This window comes from Miniopterus schreibersii (genome assembly GCF_964146895.1).
Source record: "Miniopterus schreibersii genome assembly, chromosome: 6".
In the NCBI taxonomy this organism is placed as follows: Eukaryota; Metazoa; Chordata; class Mammalia; order Chiroptera; family Miniopteridae; genus Miniopterus; species Miniopterus schreibersii.
The window spans coordinates 55,125,993-55,141,996 of NC_138107.1; the positions used below are offsets into that span (position 1 = coordinate 55,125,993).

The 16,004-nt window shown below is 39.9% G+C and overlaps 1 protein-coding gene across 1 annotated transcript in view; it reads left to right on the plus strand.

Annotated features, from left to right (window-relative positions):
* Positions 1-327: 327 nt before the first annotated feature.
* LOC308559135 (uncharacterized protein) overlaps positions 328-16,004 on the plus strand; it is a gene marked incomplete at both ends in the record, with an annotated part of 127,951 nt that continues 112,274 nt past the window's right edge. Inside the window, 9 exon segments of the mRNA XM_081141426.1 lie at positions 328-464; positions 3,393-3,465; positions 3,833-3,943; positions 7,125-7,238; positions 8,447-8,641; positions 9,694-9,847; positions 10,873-11,030; positions 12,529-12,681; positions 14,450-14,551. Coding sequence (XP_080997552.1) covers positions 328-464; positions 3,393-3,465; positions 3,833-3,943; positions 7,125-7,238; positions 8,447-8,641; positions 9,694-9,847; positions 10,873-11,030; positions 12,529-12,681; positions 14,450-14,551 — 1,197 coding nt within the window.

Sequence of the window (16,004 nt, forward strand, 5' to 3'; positions counted from 1 at the left end):
TTCATTTAAGAAACTCCACAGGGAAAGCTGGAGCAGAGAGGTTTCTGAAGGTAAACCAGGCTGTACAAAGCTATGGTCAATGGAGATTCTAACCTACATTTTCTCTACTGCTGACTAAGTGGTAATTAACTCATAAACGACAAGAGTCTAGTCCAGCTATTTCTTCTAATTGCAAAAGCTTACATTTCCACAAAGTTGACATGATTTCTTGAACAAAGATAGTCAAAGTCCCAAGTCCCACACAGTGCGTAATGGTCAGAGAGGGAGTCAGCCACAAGCTCTGTGATCTTCCTTTCCAGGGATACAGAAAAGCAGTAGATGCAAACCATGGATGACATTTATAAGATCACTTCCACAGAAAGGGTCCAGATGTTGGAGAAAGAACTGGCTGTGCAACTGACTGAACTGAAGTCTGAGATAGAAGAACAGGGGACCCTGCTGGGAACAGCTCAAAGAGCTTACAGGTAAATAGTGGCAGCTCAAAGGTCTTTAGGGTCTTTAACCTCCACTAGCACCCCATAATCTCCATTAGCCCCCCTTTTTACTTGGGCAATTGGCATTATCTTAAGCTCAGCCTTGACTGCTGTCCTTAAGGTTTTCTTATATACCAGAATTCTCAAGGCATTTAGAGGCAATGTCCTGTCAAAGAAAGTGGAAAAGTGCTCTTAGGTTTCACAAATATCGTTGTCTTAAAGTCCCAGAAGCTATTATACAAATCATACTCAATGAAAAAAAGACCTCATTTTCTCCAATAATATTTTAATTGATTTTCACCTTGATTTTGATGAGAAATTTCAAAACTGAAATAATGCTAGATATTTGGTAGTGAATTCTGCAAAATGATGTTCTATTGGGAACTATTCTTCAGGTAAATGCTGCCAATGATAGCAATTCCATTCTTTTAGAGAAACAGGGTAGCCAGATCAGCCCCTGAGTGACAAGTGACATGGGCCAGGACCTTCATATCCCTCTGTTTCTGTTACTGTCATAGTTGCTCAGGAGGAACACTTATAAGGACTCCATTAGGTTGAGTAGCTGAGTAAACACAATGTAGATGATGAAGTTTGGGGAGGGAAGATCAGGAAAGGAAGCAGTAAGTAGGTGCATTAGCATTTCCTTCCAGAGATGATTCTGAAGAACCAGTATTTAGTGTGTTTTATACTTTGGTAGTTAAAGCCCTTGGTGTGTGAAGGATTCACACAGATCTTTCATCACAGATCAAGGATTGTGTGATGAACTAGAAAGGTAATGGGACCATGAAAGTCATCATTTCTCTCAACTTTGGTTTCTTTATTTGAAAAAATGAGGTTAAAAATATGTACCTTGTCTGCCTTATAAAGATCAATTGAGATAATGTGTGTTAAAGCACTTTGAAAACTGGAAAACACCCTGCAAGGATCAGGTGCTGCTACTGTTACAACTTAAATATCAGAGTGCCAGGCAAGTGGTTCCCTGATGTACATTGTGATGAGAAAGGCTTCCTCAATAGTGGGAAATCTCTGAGTACCTGTATTTTTCTACTCCCCCAAACCACCGAACACTGCACCTAAAAGAATCTGTTAATCCAACAAATACGTAGTGAGCACCTTTTGTTTGCTAGTTGTCTTGCTAGATTCTAGAGTCCAAAGAAAACGGAGAATGCCCACTCCTGATCGGCACTCTGGCAGTCTCACTCACCATGAGACGAAAACCCACTGAAAACTGGAGGATAACTGTCCCTTGGTCATCTTTCTTCTTTTTCTGTTTTCGCATTTTCCCCCTCTAAAGCCCAGGCCATGGTAGTTGTTAAGTGCTTCACAGACGCTTGCTGAATGAATAAATGAACGAATGTTGCAAGAACAATGCTTGATGAACACGTGAGTGAATCCCTTAGTGGGCGGATGTACAGAGCACTTATGTTCACTGGTCTCTTTTAGGTCATTCAGAGGCATTTTGATGTTAACTGAGAGGAAGGACACGATCTGCGTAAAAAAGGGTTGGGGCAGCTAAACGCAGGACCCCACCCAATCTCTCAGCGTGCCAAAGAATTAGAAGACGAGAGCGCAGGGAAGGGGTGGGTTTCTCCCGTTTCCCTGAGGGCCTGTTTAGCTGGTCCCGGTTCTAGCTGATTAGTGCCCCTCCACCTCCATGAGGCTGCAGCCGGGATGCGGGTACCCAGTAATCACAGAAAGCATTCCTTCGATTTATTAACACTTTTACTTTCAAGGCCCTTTCAAAACTTGCCTTGTTTTTTCATCAAAGCCAGGATGTGAGGAGATAGAGGAGGCATTATTTCTAATTCAGCTGGAAATTCAACGCAAATAGCCCAATGGGTTGCTGAGGCCCATGTGGCGGAGGGGCCTCCTGACAGTCAGCCTGCTGCTCTTTTCCCAGGACCACCGCCTTTTCCCCAGGACCACGGCCTCCAGTGGGGAAACTTCTGGCAAACTAACAGTTCATTTCACCTTCCTTAAAACGTTTCCACGGGGACTGATAGATCAAATGAACAACATTAACCTAAATTATACTGCCTACGACCCCCCTCAGATCTTGAGGTGGTTTCTCAGAACTACCTGCTGTGGCTCTCTTGCCAATGTTTGCAAAGTCCCATCCTAAGAAAGTGACATTGCACCAGGGTTGCTGTCCCAAAGCTGCCAAACCTTGGGGTGCATCTTACACCAGATGGAAAGAGCTCCTCTCTTCCTGACCCAGGGCCCCCCCTCTCATGACTGGCCCCCCCAAGTGCAGCTTGTGCCTCCATGTGTCAGAGCCCATGGTGCAAACAACCCTCTCATGACGTGGCTTGGACAGCAGTCCCCCAGGCTGATGAAGCAGGCGCTTCTGCTAAGTTTTTCCTAGGGATAAATAATTTTTCTGAAGCAGAAAGTTTGGTTAAAACAATTTCCAAAGTAGTTAATGTTTGATACTTAAGGGCCCTTTTCACCTCCAGAAAACTGAGCAAGAACTTCATAAGAACATTTTGTTTAAATTACAAGATACTGGTTTGATCTGTCAACTGGGGTGAGATATAGGTCTGATGAGTAGTGTAGTTGTTAGGTACTAAGTTACTGGAAGAAATACATGTGGGAGAAAGAAGACTCCTCACTATTGTGCCTCTCTCTGTATTCTGGAGTTGGAAACACGGAGGGTAAGGCAGGGGTAGAATGGAAGACTGTGTTTGTGTGGGAAGAAGGAGAGAAAAACTGGCCTGGGGAAAGGTTTAGCAAACATGAGGTATATATAAGAGAGATTCTAAGACAGAAGCATGGCCTTTGCTTGGCTGCAACAACCCAGTATGATATATACTTATTGGAAAGAGTTGTGAGAAGTTACAGATTAATCAGGGCCTACCTATAACCCAATCTATTACAGCTTCTATAATTACAGCTTCTATTACACAAATCTTTCTGTAGTTCTGTTCGAATACCAAAGGACATTTCTTACTACAGAAGAGAAAGAGAACTGGCCCTAAAGAAAACTCTACAGGTGAGTAGGAGAGTGAGATATTTCAATCCATCAGTAAGTTAGATTTTGCTAACTTGTTGGAAACTCTTTTCAGAAAAAGTTTATTTTTGCAAAGAGCCGATGTTACTGACAGTGGTTCTGAGAACAAAGCAACCTAATACTCAGCTCACTGCTGGGTCAGGTGGGGCCGCTACTTCTTTGGGCATATCTGATTTTTGTGATGGTTCCTTGATTTGTGATGTTAAAATCTGTTCTTTAGAAATTTAAGTATATTCGCATAATGTGTTGTGTAAAAGCTGTCGGAAACTTCAAGTCATTCTCTGTCATAACCGTTGACAGTTGTGTTTCCTTGTTTCCTTCTGTTTGCCTGCTGCTGCCCGGAGTTCAGGTGGCCGAGGCAAAGCCCCTTGTCATTCAAGCCGATGTCATGCAGAGGGAGCTAGAGAGCTGCCTAAGAAGAGAGTACACTCCTGACAATTTACCTTTGCTTCTCTTGCAGGTAAGTCATTTTGCACGTTGAAAAAGAGGTCTGGAATCTAGGAGAAATGTGTGAACAAAGCTGGCTTTCTGGTATATCTTTGGGCCAGGGTAGGCTTTTCTCTACATGTGTGGTTTGCAGAACTTGGTTACTGTAAATGCCCCTCTTTGTTAGAAACCATGCCATGGTTAAGTCAGTCACTAAACGGTTGACTATGTTTCTACTGATTACTCCCTGTGCTGGTATTAGGAGGCAATACAGCATTGACTGGGGTAGTTTCGGTCCTCAGCAAGGTGTTAGCTGACCTAGGGAAGATATTTCTGGAACCCTGTCTTAGGAAAATAACTCACAATATGGGGAAAAACATTTTCCATGAAGATTATTATTGTAACATTATACTAAGAAAAGTGGAAAAACACCCAAATGTCTAATAATAGGAGAAAGTTAAGAAAAGCAGTGTGGTACTTGATAGAATGTTGTTCTGCCACTGAACATTTTTTGCATAAGGAATATTTATATTGTTATGTAATATTAGTTAATAAAATGAGTATGTGTGTGTGATACTAATGGTGACATAATGTAGAGATAAGTCACTTAAAAGACATAAACCAAAATGTTAGTAATCACTGTCTTTGGGTGAATGTCCTTGTTTAACTTTTATATACTTTCTAAATTTTCTACAATAAGCATGTATTGTTTTGATTTTTAAAGTTCATTGTTATTTACACTTGTGTTATATGTTATATCCTTATTATGCATGCAAATTAATTTTTTAACTAGTGAGTGATTAATAAATGCATCACAAAGAAACAAAAGATGTTGAGATTCCATTTGCAAGTTAAACTGCTGTCATTATGTCAGCCAAGATTCTCTTGACCTGCCATTCCTGGCACTCTTTGTTCCTTTGTGTAAACCAGTGGTTCTTATTGGAGAGAAGGAAAAGGCGGATATTAGTAGCTGGAGACGTTTTTTATTTGTCATAATTTGGAGAGGGGAGCGGGTTGCTACTGACATCTAGTGAGAAAAGGCCAAGAATGTTGCTAAACATCCTACAATGCACAAGACAACCTCCACCACAAGGAGTTATTCAGTCCCAAATGCTAACAGTGCTAAAGCTGAGAAACCTTGGCAGGGCCTAAGGTTTCTTTATGATATCATTTATTTTCTGCCTAAAGAACTTGCTTTAACACTTCTCATAGTGCAGATCTGCCAGGGACAAATTCTCTGTCTTTGTTTTTTTGAAAAAAAAGTGTTTACTTGCCTTGCTTTTAGGAAAAATATTTCTGTTCCATATAGAATTATATGTTGATAATTTTTCCCTTTATCACTTAAAAGGTGTTCCACTGTCTTCTCTTTGCATCATTTTCATTTCCTAACAGGTGTCCTTTTGTTCTCGGGATGCTTTTAAGATTTTCTCTTAATGGCTTAAGCTATTTGTTTAGGATGTTCCTTGATGAGGTTTTCTTTGTGTTTCTCTTGCTTGGAGTGGGTTGAACTTCTTGGATTTGGATCTTATCATTTTCATCAATTTAAAAAAAAATTCAACCATTATTTCTTCAAATATATTTTCTCTCCCCATCCCTCATTCTGGGGCTCCAATTACACATCGGTAAATCACTTCTTATTGTTCCATAAGTCACTGAGGCTCTGTTAATATGTTTTCAGTCTCTTTTTTCCCCCTCAAAGGTTCATTTTATAGTTTCTATTGCTGTATCTTCAAGTTCATTAACCTTTTCTTCTTCACTATCCAACCTGCTTTCAATTCCAACAGCTTTTTGATTTCACGTATTGTAGTTCTAGAAGTTCTATTTGATTGTTTTTATATTTTTAATTTTTCTCCTTATGTTGAATATACTGAGCATATTAATATAAACTCTTTTAAAGTACTTTTTTTTTTTTTTGCTGATTTCATCACTGGTGCCATTTCTGGGTCTGTTTTGCTTCATTCCTTTTTCTCCTGCTTATGGGTCATATTCTCCTACTTTTTTGCATGTCTAGCAATATTTTTGGACACGAGACATTGCAATTTCACGTTATAGAATGCTGATTTTATTCTGGCAGACAATTAAGTTGTAGATCAGTTTTATACTTTCAAGGCTTGATTCTAAGCTTTGTTAATGCATGTTTAGAGTAACCTTTCCTCTAGGGATAGTTTATCTTTATTATTAAGTTGTGACCTCTCTGACGTCTCCACTGCATGCACCGGGTGTTCAGTGAGCATTCTTCACTCTGTCTGATTGGCACTTGAACATTTCCTAGCCCAGTATGAACTCTGAAAACTGTTCAGTTTACAATTCCCTAATCAGTTATTCTCTGCACAGCCTCATGGGATTTTACCCTCTGTATCCACAGCTTAATAGCAGAAAACTGAAAGGACTCTCTATACAGACTTCTGGAGCCCTTTCCCTGGGTAACTTCCCCTTCTCCAGTACTCTGCCCTGCAAACTCTAGCTGACTCAGCTTCCCAAACTTTCGCTTCTCTTTAACTCAGAGAAACCACTATGCTGTGCTTAGGATTCCCTTTCCTTCTTCATGGTTCAGAAATTGCCTTCTTCGGGCAGAAAACCAAGGTTATTATAGCACTTACCTCATTGGTTTCTCTCAAGAACCACAGTCCTGCATTGACTGTTGTCCCACATCAGAAAGCAGTTGTCTTGTGCACTATAACCTATTTTCTAGTAGTTTATGTTGGAAAGGTAAGTCTGGTCTTACTTATTCCATCATAGCCAGTATTGTTTTTATTATCAGAAATAAAACATTTTTTAAAAAGTGTTGACTTATTTAATTACTTTTCAGTAGAAATAAAATTTCTGGCCTAAGGTTAAAAGCTATAATCTTACCTGTAATGTGCTTTGTATTTTAGACTCATAACTTCAGTTTTTAAGAAATTTTAAGCTCAGCTTTAGACAGATTTACAGGCTTTTATGTGACTACTAAAACTACTAACTGATAAATGAAACTATAATCTGTTGGGTTGGCAACAGATCATGTAGATATAGAAATGCCTACTTGCTTTATTTAAATGCAAATGGTATCTTCAGCCAGGTTTTTTTTAATTTTATGATCTTCATTTAGAAAAATCTATCTTTCCCAAATAACCTGAGACCAATTTTCCTACTGTTAGTGTTCTTAAGATTTAATTCAGTCTTCCTATTATAACTGTATTCTGTGTTAATTTTTGTCGTCGTCGTTGTTGTTACAGCATTATACAGAGAGAATTACCCAGCTGGCCCTGAGTAAATATTTACACATGCTTAGGTGGAAGAGATTTTGCCAGCACGGTAAGATCATGGAGCAACTTTATTCTCTTTACAAGGTAAGTTAGGAAGCCCATGAATAGAACCTGTGGCCTATTTTTCATATGAAACAAAATGTCTTGTCAATGCATTTTTATTAAGTATAGTCATCATGCCTATACATTAGATCTCTAGACTTATTCATCCTATATAATGCAAATTTGTATCCTTAGCCTAACATCTCCCCATTCCCCTCACCCCCCCAGGCCCTGGTAACCACTGTTCTACTCTGCTTCTATGAATTCAACTGGTGTTTTTTTTAGATTCCACATATAAGTGAGATCATACAGTGTTTGTCTTTCTCTGTTGTTGCAAATTTTAGGATTTCCTTTCCCATGGCCGAATAATATTCATATATATATACATATATATGTATCACATTTTTTTGTCCATTCATCCATCAATGGACTTTTAGGTTGTTTCCATATCTTGGCTATTGCAAATAATGCTGCAGTGAGCATGGAAATACAGGTATCTCTTTGAGATACTCATTTTGTTTCCTTCAAATATATACCCATATATTTTTTAATTTTTTGAGGAATCTCCATACTGTTTTCTATAATAACTGTACTGGTTTACGTTCTCACCAACAGTGTAACTTGTCCGTTTTTTAAAAGTCATGGCTAAAGATGGGGAAGGAACTAATGGATGCCTGCTCCATCTGTGGAGGATGATAATGTACCTATTTTTACAAATAAGATTTGAAGGAAGCTTTACATGATAGAAAATGAATTTTTCTTCATAGATTTATCCTGCTCTACTATAGATAAAAAGCAAAGAAGTCACCTGGCTGGGCATGGCTCAGTGGTTGAGTATAGACCTAGGATCCAGGAGATCGGGGTTTGATTCCTGGTCAGGGCACATGCCCGGGTTGTGGGCTAGGCAGCCGATCAATGACTCTCATCATTGATGTTTCTCTCTCTCTCTCTCCCTCTCCCTTCCTCTCTGAAATCAATAAAGATATATATATATTTTTTAAAAAGCAAAGAAGTCAACTCCAGTTACCAAACATCCTTATGCACTGACATTTTGCTGGAGTCTCTCTCCTTCAAAATCCTAAGAATGTGCCCACTGCCGTTGTCAGCCAAATTCAGAATATTAAAGCATTTTGATACTCCAAGAACCCCTTATTTGGCCTCCAAACAGTATTGCCCTATGCTTGGATGCAAATGATACAAGACAATAAGGCTGCACATAACCAAATTCTGTCTTTGCATCTCTTAAACAGAAGCAAGTGGCCTACATTATGCAGGAGCACAGTGATGCCCTTCAGAGAGCTGACAGACTGTCTGTTGCCCGAGAAAACTTCCTTATGGGAAAAAGCAACCCTCCTAGCTTAGTGACGCAGGAAGACCTGACTATTTATACAAAGTGGTTAGTGTGTCACCTACACTCACTCAAGACCATTCACCACTACCTGCAGGTACGTAAAGCACAGCTTTGTGTTGACGCAGTGCCCTCCCAGCATGGCCAGCACGTTGTTTGCTCACACCTGTCCCCTAGCTTTGGATTGTTAGTTTTTGTATTCCACCTGCCCTACAAATGACAGGAAAACAATGGCTTACTAGCTCTTCTCTTTGCAATTTTTTCTTTTGGAACCATTAATTTAGCTTTCTCAAAGATGTCTCCGCTGTACTATTTCATATTCACTCTGTAAGTCCTTGTTTTCATCATCTTGTTCAGGATTTATGCTCTTCAATGTAAATCTACTTTTTATTCAACAATATCTAATTAGGATCTAATATATGCCAAGTATATGTCCTGGGCCATGTGAGGAAGATATAGTCTTTCCTGAAAAGTAACTGGGTCCCCAGTATGTTAGGAAAATGGGCAATAGCCAACTGAAATACACTGTGATAAAAAGAAAAAAGAAAAAATAAATAGAATAAGTGTAAGTACAGGGTAAAGAGAGTGACAGAGAAGAGGCTCTAACCCAAGCTAGAGGACCAAAAAGGAGTCACATGATCATGCCACCTAAATCTTTTCCTACTCCTCTACACCTTATCTCACTGATACCACCAACCACAGAGTTACCCAAACCAGAAACCTGACCATCACCTTGATGTTATTCCTTCCCAATCAGTCACTGTGGGGTTGACCTCTGAGTCATCTCTCCCCAGTCACATGGTATAGTAATGACCTGCTCATAAGTCTTGGCCCCCCACTAAACTGTGAACTCTTTGAGGTTGGTCCATGCCTTATCCAACTTCATATTCTTGCCACCTCACACAGTACCTTGTCCATTATGAGTACTTGATCAATGTAGACCTGCCTAGAGGTTAAGGTAACTGAGAGTTGGTGATAGTGCTGGGCCTCCCAGCTCCAGATTTTGCCTCTCATGATTGGGCAGGTTACTGAGGCCCAGCTCTACTTCCCCCTCCTCTGTCAAAGCAAAGTGCTGCTCCTGAACCAAATTCTGGAAGCTTCTGTGAGAACTGAGTTGACATGCAGTCTCTTGGTTGTGTCCTTCTGTAGGCCCTCCAGTATTTGCCCATCTCCAACGTGCTGAGTGTGGCTGTTGATGAAGTCTCTGAGGTTGGTCAGGAAAATGAAAAGGTCCATGTCAATGACAACAATCCTGACATCCAGGGTTCTGCATCTCCAGGCCCTGTGGATACCAGCATTTCAGGTAAGAAATTACTCTTCTTTCTCCCAGAGTAATGTGGAGAGAAGGAGATGGTGATTTTCCACATGTGCTGTTCAAGTGCTGTTTTGTCACATGATCTCGCTTGAAATTTTTCTGTATACCAAAAAGTTACATCTTCTTAATAAATAAGTGTTAATTTGGTAATTTCTCATGGAAAAAAATTACAAACACTTCTCTTAGACATTATTATCTCCATCTTTATAACTAACAAACTAAGGGGGGGGGGGGAAAGCAATGAACTTGAAGTGGGGAGACTGAGCTCTAGACCTGTTTCTGCTGTGGTCTCACTTTGGGCTGCAAGTTTAGGTCATTTTATCTCCTTGGCCATCAATTTACCCATCTTCAAAATAAACTTTTCAGATTAAGTGATCTCTAAGATTTCTTTCATTTTCAATATTACATGATTTTTAAAGACTTTCCTTATCTGAATCAATAGCCTTCCTGCCCTTACCTTGTGTTATAGATGTCCAGGAAACCTGATCGGGTTTCTCTGAGTGATGTATTTGCTTAGGGTAGGGACTTGGTGCATCTGGAGAGGCAGCCAACTCAGTGGGAAATCAGAGATGGCATCTCAAAGGAGAGTCCAAACTGGGTGCTTGTAGACATGAGTTGGAGTGAGCAGGCGCAAGGCGGTGAAGGCTCTCGCCTTCTTCTAATTTGTTGGTTAATTTATAAATCGTACTGTTTGTTTACTGTGAAGGAGCGTAGGCAGTTCTACTCCCACTAAGTCATTTCCCCAAGGGTCTGTTCTCTTTCTCTTGCAGGCTATGAGAAGGGGGAGAGGGTCCTGACTACCTCACTTAGAAAGCCAGAACCAAGAGTTTGTCAAATAGGCCTGGCCCAGTGTGGTGCACTCTGTAAACTGTGGCATAGGAGGGTAGGCAAGGAGCAAAATGACCCTTCCCATCACAGGAAGGCCCTTCCCCAGTTATCTCAAAGGACTCTCCCATTTCTCTTCCTTTCTGGTTTTCATTGGCCTTAATGCTCTTGATTTTGGATTTTTTTAGGGTCGACAAGAACTGAAGCTGCTTGTGTCCTGCCCCAACACATGACAGAAACAGAAGAACTGAAACCTCAGCTGAGGCTCCTGCTCTCCCATTTCAATATCCCATATGACGTGGAGGAGCTAAGGGATGCTGCTAAGGAAACAGAACTTTTTTCCTTGGTACTTGATAGACTCTTTCTTAATTCAAATATAGGTGTTCATGAAAGAAAGCAATAGTATTTGCCACAAAGTTGGATATTTATATGCCACCATTGTTAGAGTGATAAAATACAATAGTAATAGTTGAGATTTAGATTAGTGGTTTAACTTGCTCTCTGTGAGATTAATGGCACCATTGACTCTCCAACCCAGAGGGCTTGTAGGGTTTATTTTTCTACAGGATTTAAAGAAAAGGGTAGTTACAGTCTATAGTAGATGATATAAATGTAGCCAAGATTTGGGAAATTGGCATGGTGGAGTTGTCTAGTGTCTAAAAGCCACTCAATTCTCAGAATGTGTTGCAATAAACTTCCTGTTGGCAAAATGCTTTATATTCAATAAAAGAAAAAGTTTGCACCCCAGACCTAGTCTAGCACTGTCTCACTGAACTTCCTACACTGAGGGATATGATCTGTACCTTGTCTGTCGAGTATGTTAACCACTAATCTCATGTGGTTATGGGTACTTGAAATGTGGGTAGCCCAACTGAGGAACCAAATTTTATATTTTATTTCATTTTAATGAATTTACATTTAAATGTTAAAAAGCTACACATGGCTAGGAGCAACAGTATTAAATAGCGTAGCCTGGGAGGTACCAGCATTAACTGGAGGAATCTTCAGCTCTGTGACTCATTGAATTCTCTCTGTTATTCCAGAGCCTTTGTTGAAGGCCTAGTATGTGCCAGCACTGTGGTAGATTCAGTGTGTGTGTGTGTAATAAAATATACATAACATACAATTTTAAACCATTTCTGAGTGTACAGTTCAGTGGCATTCAGTACATTCACATTGTTGTACGACCATCACCATGTGGTAGGTTCTTGAAGTTCCTAGCCTGTGCCCTCAAGAAGCTTATCATGTAGTGAGGAAATCATGATACAGTGTGGCCAGTGCAATCAGTGATAAAGGCGCTACCACAGGCTCGGTGGGCCCGGGCCCACTCTGGAGAAGGGAGGAAGTGTTGGCATTCTGGCATTAGGAAGCTATGTCACAGAAAGCACTGGTAATCTCAGTCTGAAAGTGAGATGTGAGGGGCTGGCTGAGGTACATTAAAGGATTCTAGTATCTGGACCCTTTTCTCTAGCAACATCCTGGTCAGGCCTCTGGGAGCAGGATTTACCTAACCCTGAGATTTTCTAGTTTGCCCAGTGGCCAGAAAAAGTGAATGTATTCCCAAATCTAGATCCCTTTTAGGGTCTGGCTCAAAATACATATAAAGAAATATGTTACATGATTTCCAATATTTGGAGCAGAAATTCAGAACAAATAAAGCACACACACAATTACAGTAATGAGCTGACTGAATGCATGTGCCTCACAGGTATATACATTTAAGGTCCTGTCATAGAGCCATGTTTTATGAATTAGTTTCAAAGGTATTCAGTAGCTGTTTTTGAAATTGGATACAATCTGACACATTTTTTTCTGGTTTCTACTCTCTCCTTTATCCTGTTTAGGTTTCCCAAAAATTTCAAAGCATCTTCATAGAGCAACAGAGAATGCAAACATTTCCAGACTATGATGTTGGGAAAGCTAAAGTGGAGAATTTGGGTTTGGCAGGACCTGGGATGACCTTGAAAAAGAGAGCCAACTGGATTTCCTTCATAAAGGTAAGAAGACTTTGGTGATGGAGTCCTACCTGTCAGTGATGTTACAAAGTACCCTCCTAGCAGGCCAGGTCAGCTGGCAGCACCAGGCCCACCAGGTCCCCGTTGTCCCCTCTCCCCATTTCCTCAGAAAATTGCCCCCTAGGACAAAGCGTAGGTGCCTTCCTATCCTCAGGAGCGGCAGCTCAGAGAATCTGGCCTTGTGGGCCAGGAAACCCCAGCTCCTCCCTGCCTCGGGTCTATGTTGGAGTTAGCCATGCTGTTTGCCTTCTCTGGAAATTCCCCACACTGTACCCCTCTCTGTTGGGTCAGAATCCCTTCGTGTTGTTAATGATCTTGCCTACTTGGCAACAACAAAGATAACACCTGAAGGTATAATTGATTTGTGTAAATCCAGCTTTTTAGTACAAAACTATTGACTGACTATATACTGTGTGTTAGGCATGGCCCTTGGAGCTGGAGATACACAATTCACAAGCAATAAATAAGTTAGCAGATTAAATGAAATGATTTTAGGTAGTGATAAGTACAATAGATTCTTGTTGTTTGGGGTAATTATGTTCTATAAAGTTGCCACAAATACTGAATTAATACTGAACCACTGCTCATAGGGGAAATACAGGGTTAGGTTCATCAACTTGTGTTATGTGGGTTTTTGTTTAAAGACACTATTTAATATGTGCTGTTGATTGATTAACATTGAACTCATGGTCAACAACACTATAACTCATGCCTGAACGAAGTTTACCGAAACAGGTGTTTCTTCTATAAGGCACATCATTACCTTCCCATACTTAGGAACAGTAAGCTGAACTTCAGTGCTGTGCTTCGGGGGCATTTTAAACAGTGCAATCACCACCAAAAAGCACAAAAGCATAAAAACAGGGCACTAAATAGACCATGAGAGGACACTTGTTTATAGTATAAGGGCTGAAATAAGAAGGCAGAATATTGCCTTGTTTGACCTCAGCTCGAAATGTGGAGCTGGGCAACTCAAATTTTCACCATCTGTGCATGTCCACAAAGGAGCAGGAAAACTGCCAGTATTGATTTTGGGGTTACAAATACATTTTAGTGAGTGAAGTGAGTTTACAAATACGAAATCCATGAATAATGAGGACCTGATCATTGTTCATGTATTATGTATTCATGTATTATGTATTTTCATGTATTATGAAGGAAAGAAAAGTCTTATGTGATGAAGATGGGTGGAAGGAAAGGAGAAAGATCATTACTCCTAAGTCCAGGGCTTGAGCAAATAGGTGGTTGGTGTAGGGGAAGCCAGACCTTCTCTTTTAGATTATTACACTTGCCATCTAAATATAGGTATCAAGGAGAGAGTTGGATATAAGCTAGAGTTATTCATTTATTGATTGATTGATTTAGCCATAGAACTAATTTTTGAAATATAGCTTGTTAACGTGAAAGGTTTTACATGTGGAGTCACAAGGAGTCTTTGTGAGTGAACTTCTCTTGCCCCATAGATCAAGTGCAATGTCCAACCTGATGGATTTAGGGTACCTTCTGTTCATGGATAGTGCTCTGTCATCCCTGATGGAGCTACTACGTCTATAGATCAGGCACCAGTAGTCTCCCTCCACAGATCTGTGAACCCACACAGACCCTTCCCAAGACCTCACATGCTCTAGTAAACTTTCTAGCACTGAGGCCAGATTCCTTTTCAGAAGGTCCTTGAATGTCTTTGCTTGCAACTTTTGCCGAGAACCATTCTGTTATGTTGTAACTTTGTGTGAACATGTTTATCCACTAGATTAAGCCGAAATGTGATCCTTGGCAAAAGAAGCTTTTGACCAAACTAAAAGAACGGAGAAGAATAGATGTATTAATGCAACTCCAAGCAAAGTTTTTGAAGGTAAGAAAATAACCATATTCCCTTGTAGATAAAATTCTTACTAAAATTGTTCTCAGAAAATTGAATTTTCTTTCCCTTTCAAAATGTTGGCCATGAATTCACTATGAAGGCTTTGTTTGGAATGCTCGCTCTAGTCATTCTAGAGCGAGCAAACTTTTATAATCCTGTTAGCTTTCAGTAGAGAGCAGCGGTTGTCAAGAGCTGAATTTTAGTCCCGCTTTAGCACTAAGTTTCTGGGTGATATTGGTCTAGCCATATAACCTCCTCGAATTTTAGTTTCTTCATCTGTGAAACAAAAATATTAGACAAAATTATCTCATTTTTATTGTGGTAAAAAACACTTAACATAAAATTTATCATCTTAACCATTCTGAGTGTACAGTTCAGTAGTGTTCAGTATATTCACATTGTTGTGAAACAGATCTCCAGGATTTTTTTATTTCGTAAAACTGAAACTCTGTCTCTTCTAATTAAACTAATTCTGGTACATCCATACCATGGAATGGCAGTCAGCTATAAAAAGGAACAAACTAGTGATATACCCATGACCATGGATAAATCTCTAAAGAACTATATGAGTAAAAAGAGTCAATCCTGTAAAGACTGTCTGAGTTAATTTATACAACACTCTTGGAATGAGAACAGATAACTATAGAAATAGAGAACGGATTCATGAATTCTAGGGGTTAAAGGGAGATGGTGGGAAAGGGAAAGGAGTGTAGCTTCAAAAGGGTAACAGGAAGGATTCTTGCAGTGATGGGTCTGTTCTACACCTCAGTTGTATCACTGTCAGTCTCCAGGCTGATACTGTGTACTGTAGTTTTGCACTATGTTAACAATGAGGGAAGCAAAGTAAAGGGTACGTCGCCTCTCTATATTATTTTTTCCTTTTTTCTTAACTTGTGGTAAAATACGCTTAACATTAAATTTACCATTTTAACCATTTTTAATTGTACAGTTCAGTGGTGTTACATCCATCCCTGTTGCTGTGCAGCCATCACCACCATCCATTTCCAGAAGGCTTTTCACCTGGCAAAACTGAAACTGTGTATCCATTAAACAATAGCTCCTCATTCCTCCTGCCGCCTAGCCCCTGGCAGCCACCATTCCACTTTCTGTCTCGATGGGTTTTACTACTCTAGGTACTACATATTAGTTACACATTAGTAGAATCATATAATATTTGTCTTTTCTGTTTATTGACTGGTTTATTTTCCCGCCATCATGTCCTCAAGGTTCATCCATGTTGTTAGATATGTCAGAATTTCCTTCATTTTTGAGGCTGAATAGTATGCCCTTGTATGTATCCACCACATTTGGTTATCTATTCATTTGCTAATGGACATTTGGGTTGCTTCCAACTCATGACTATTGTGAATAACGCTGTTATGAATATGGATACATGAATGTGTTTGAGACCCTGCTTTCAATTCTTTTGGATATATACCCAGAA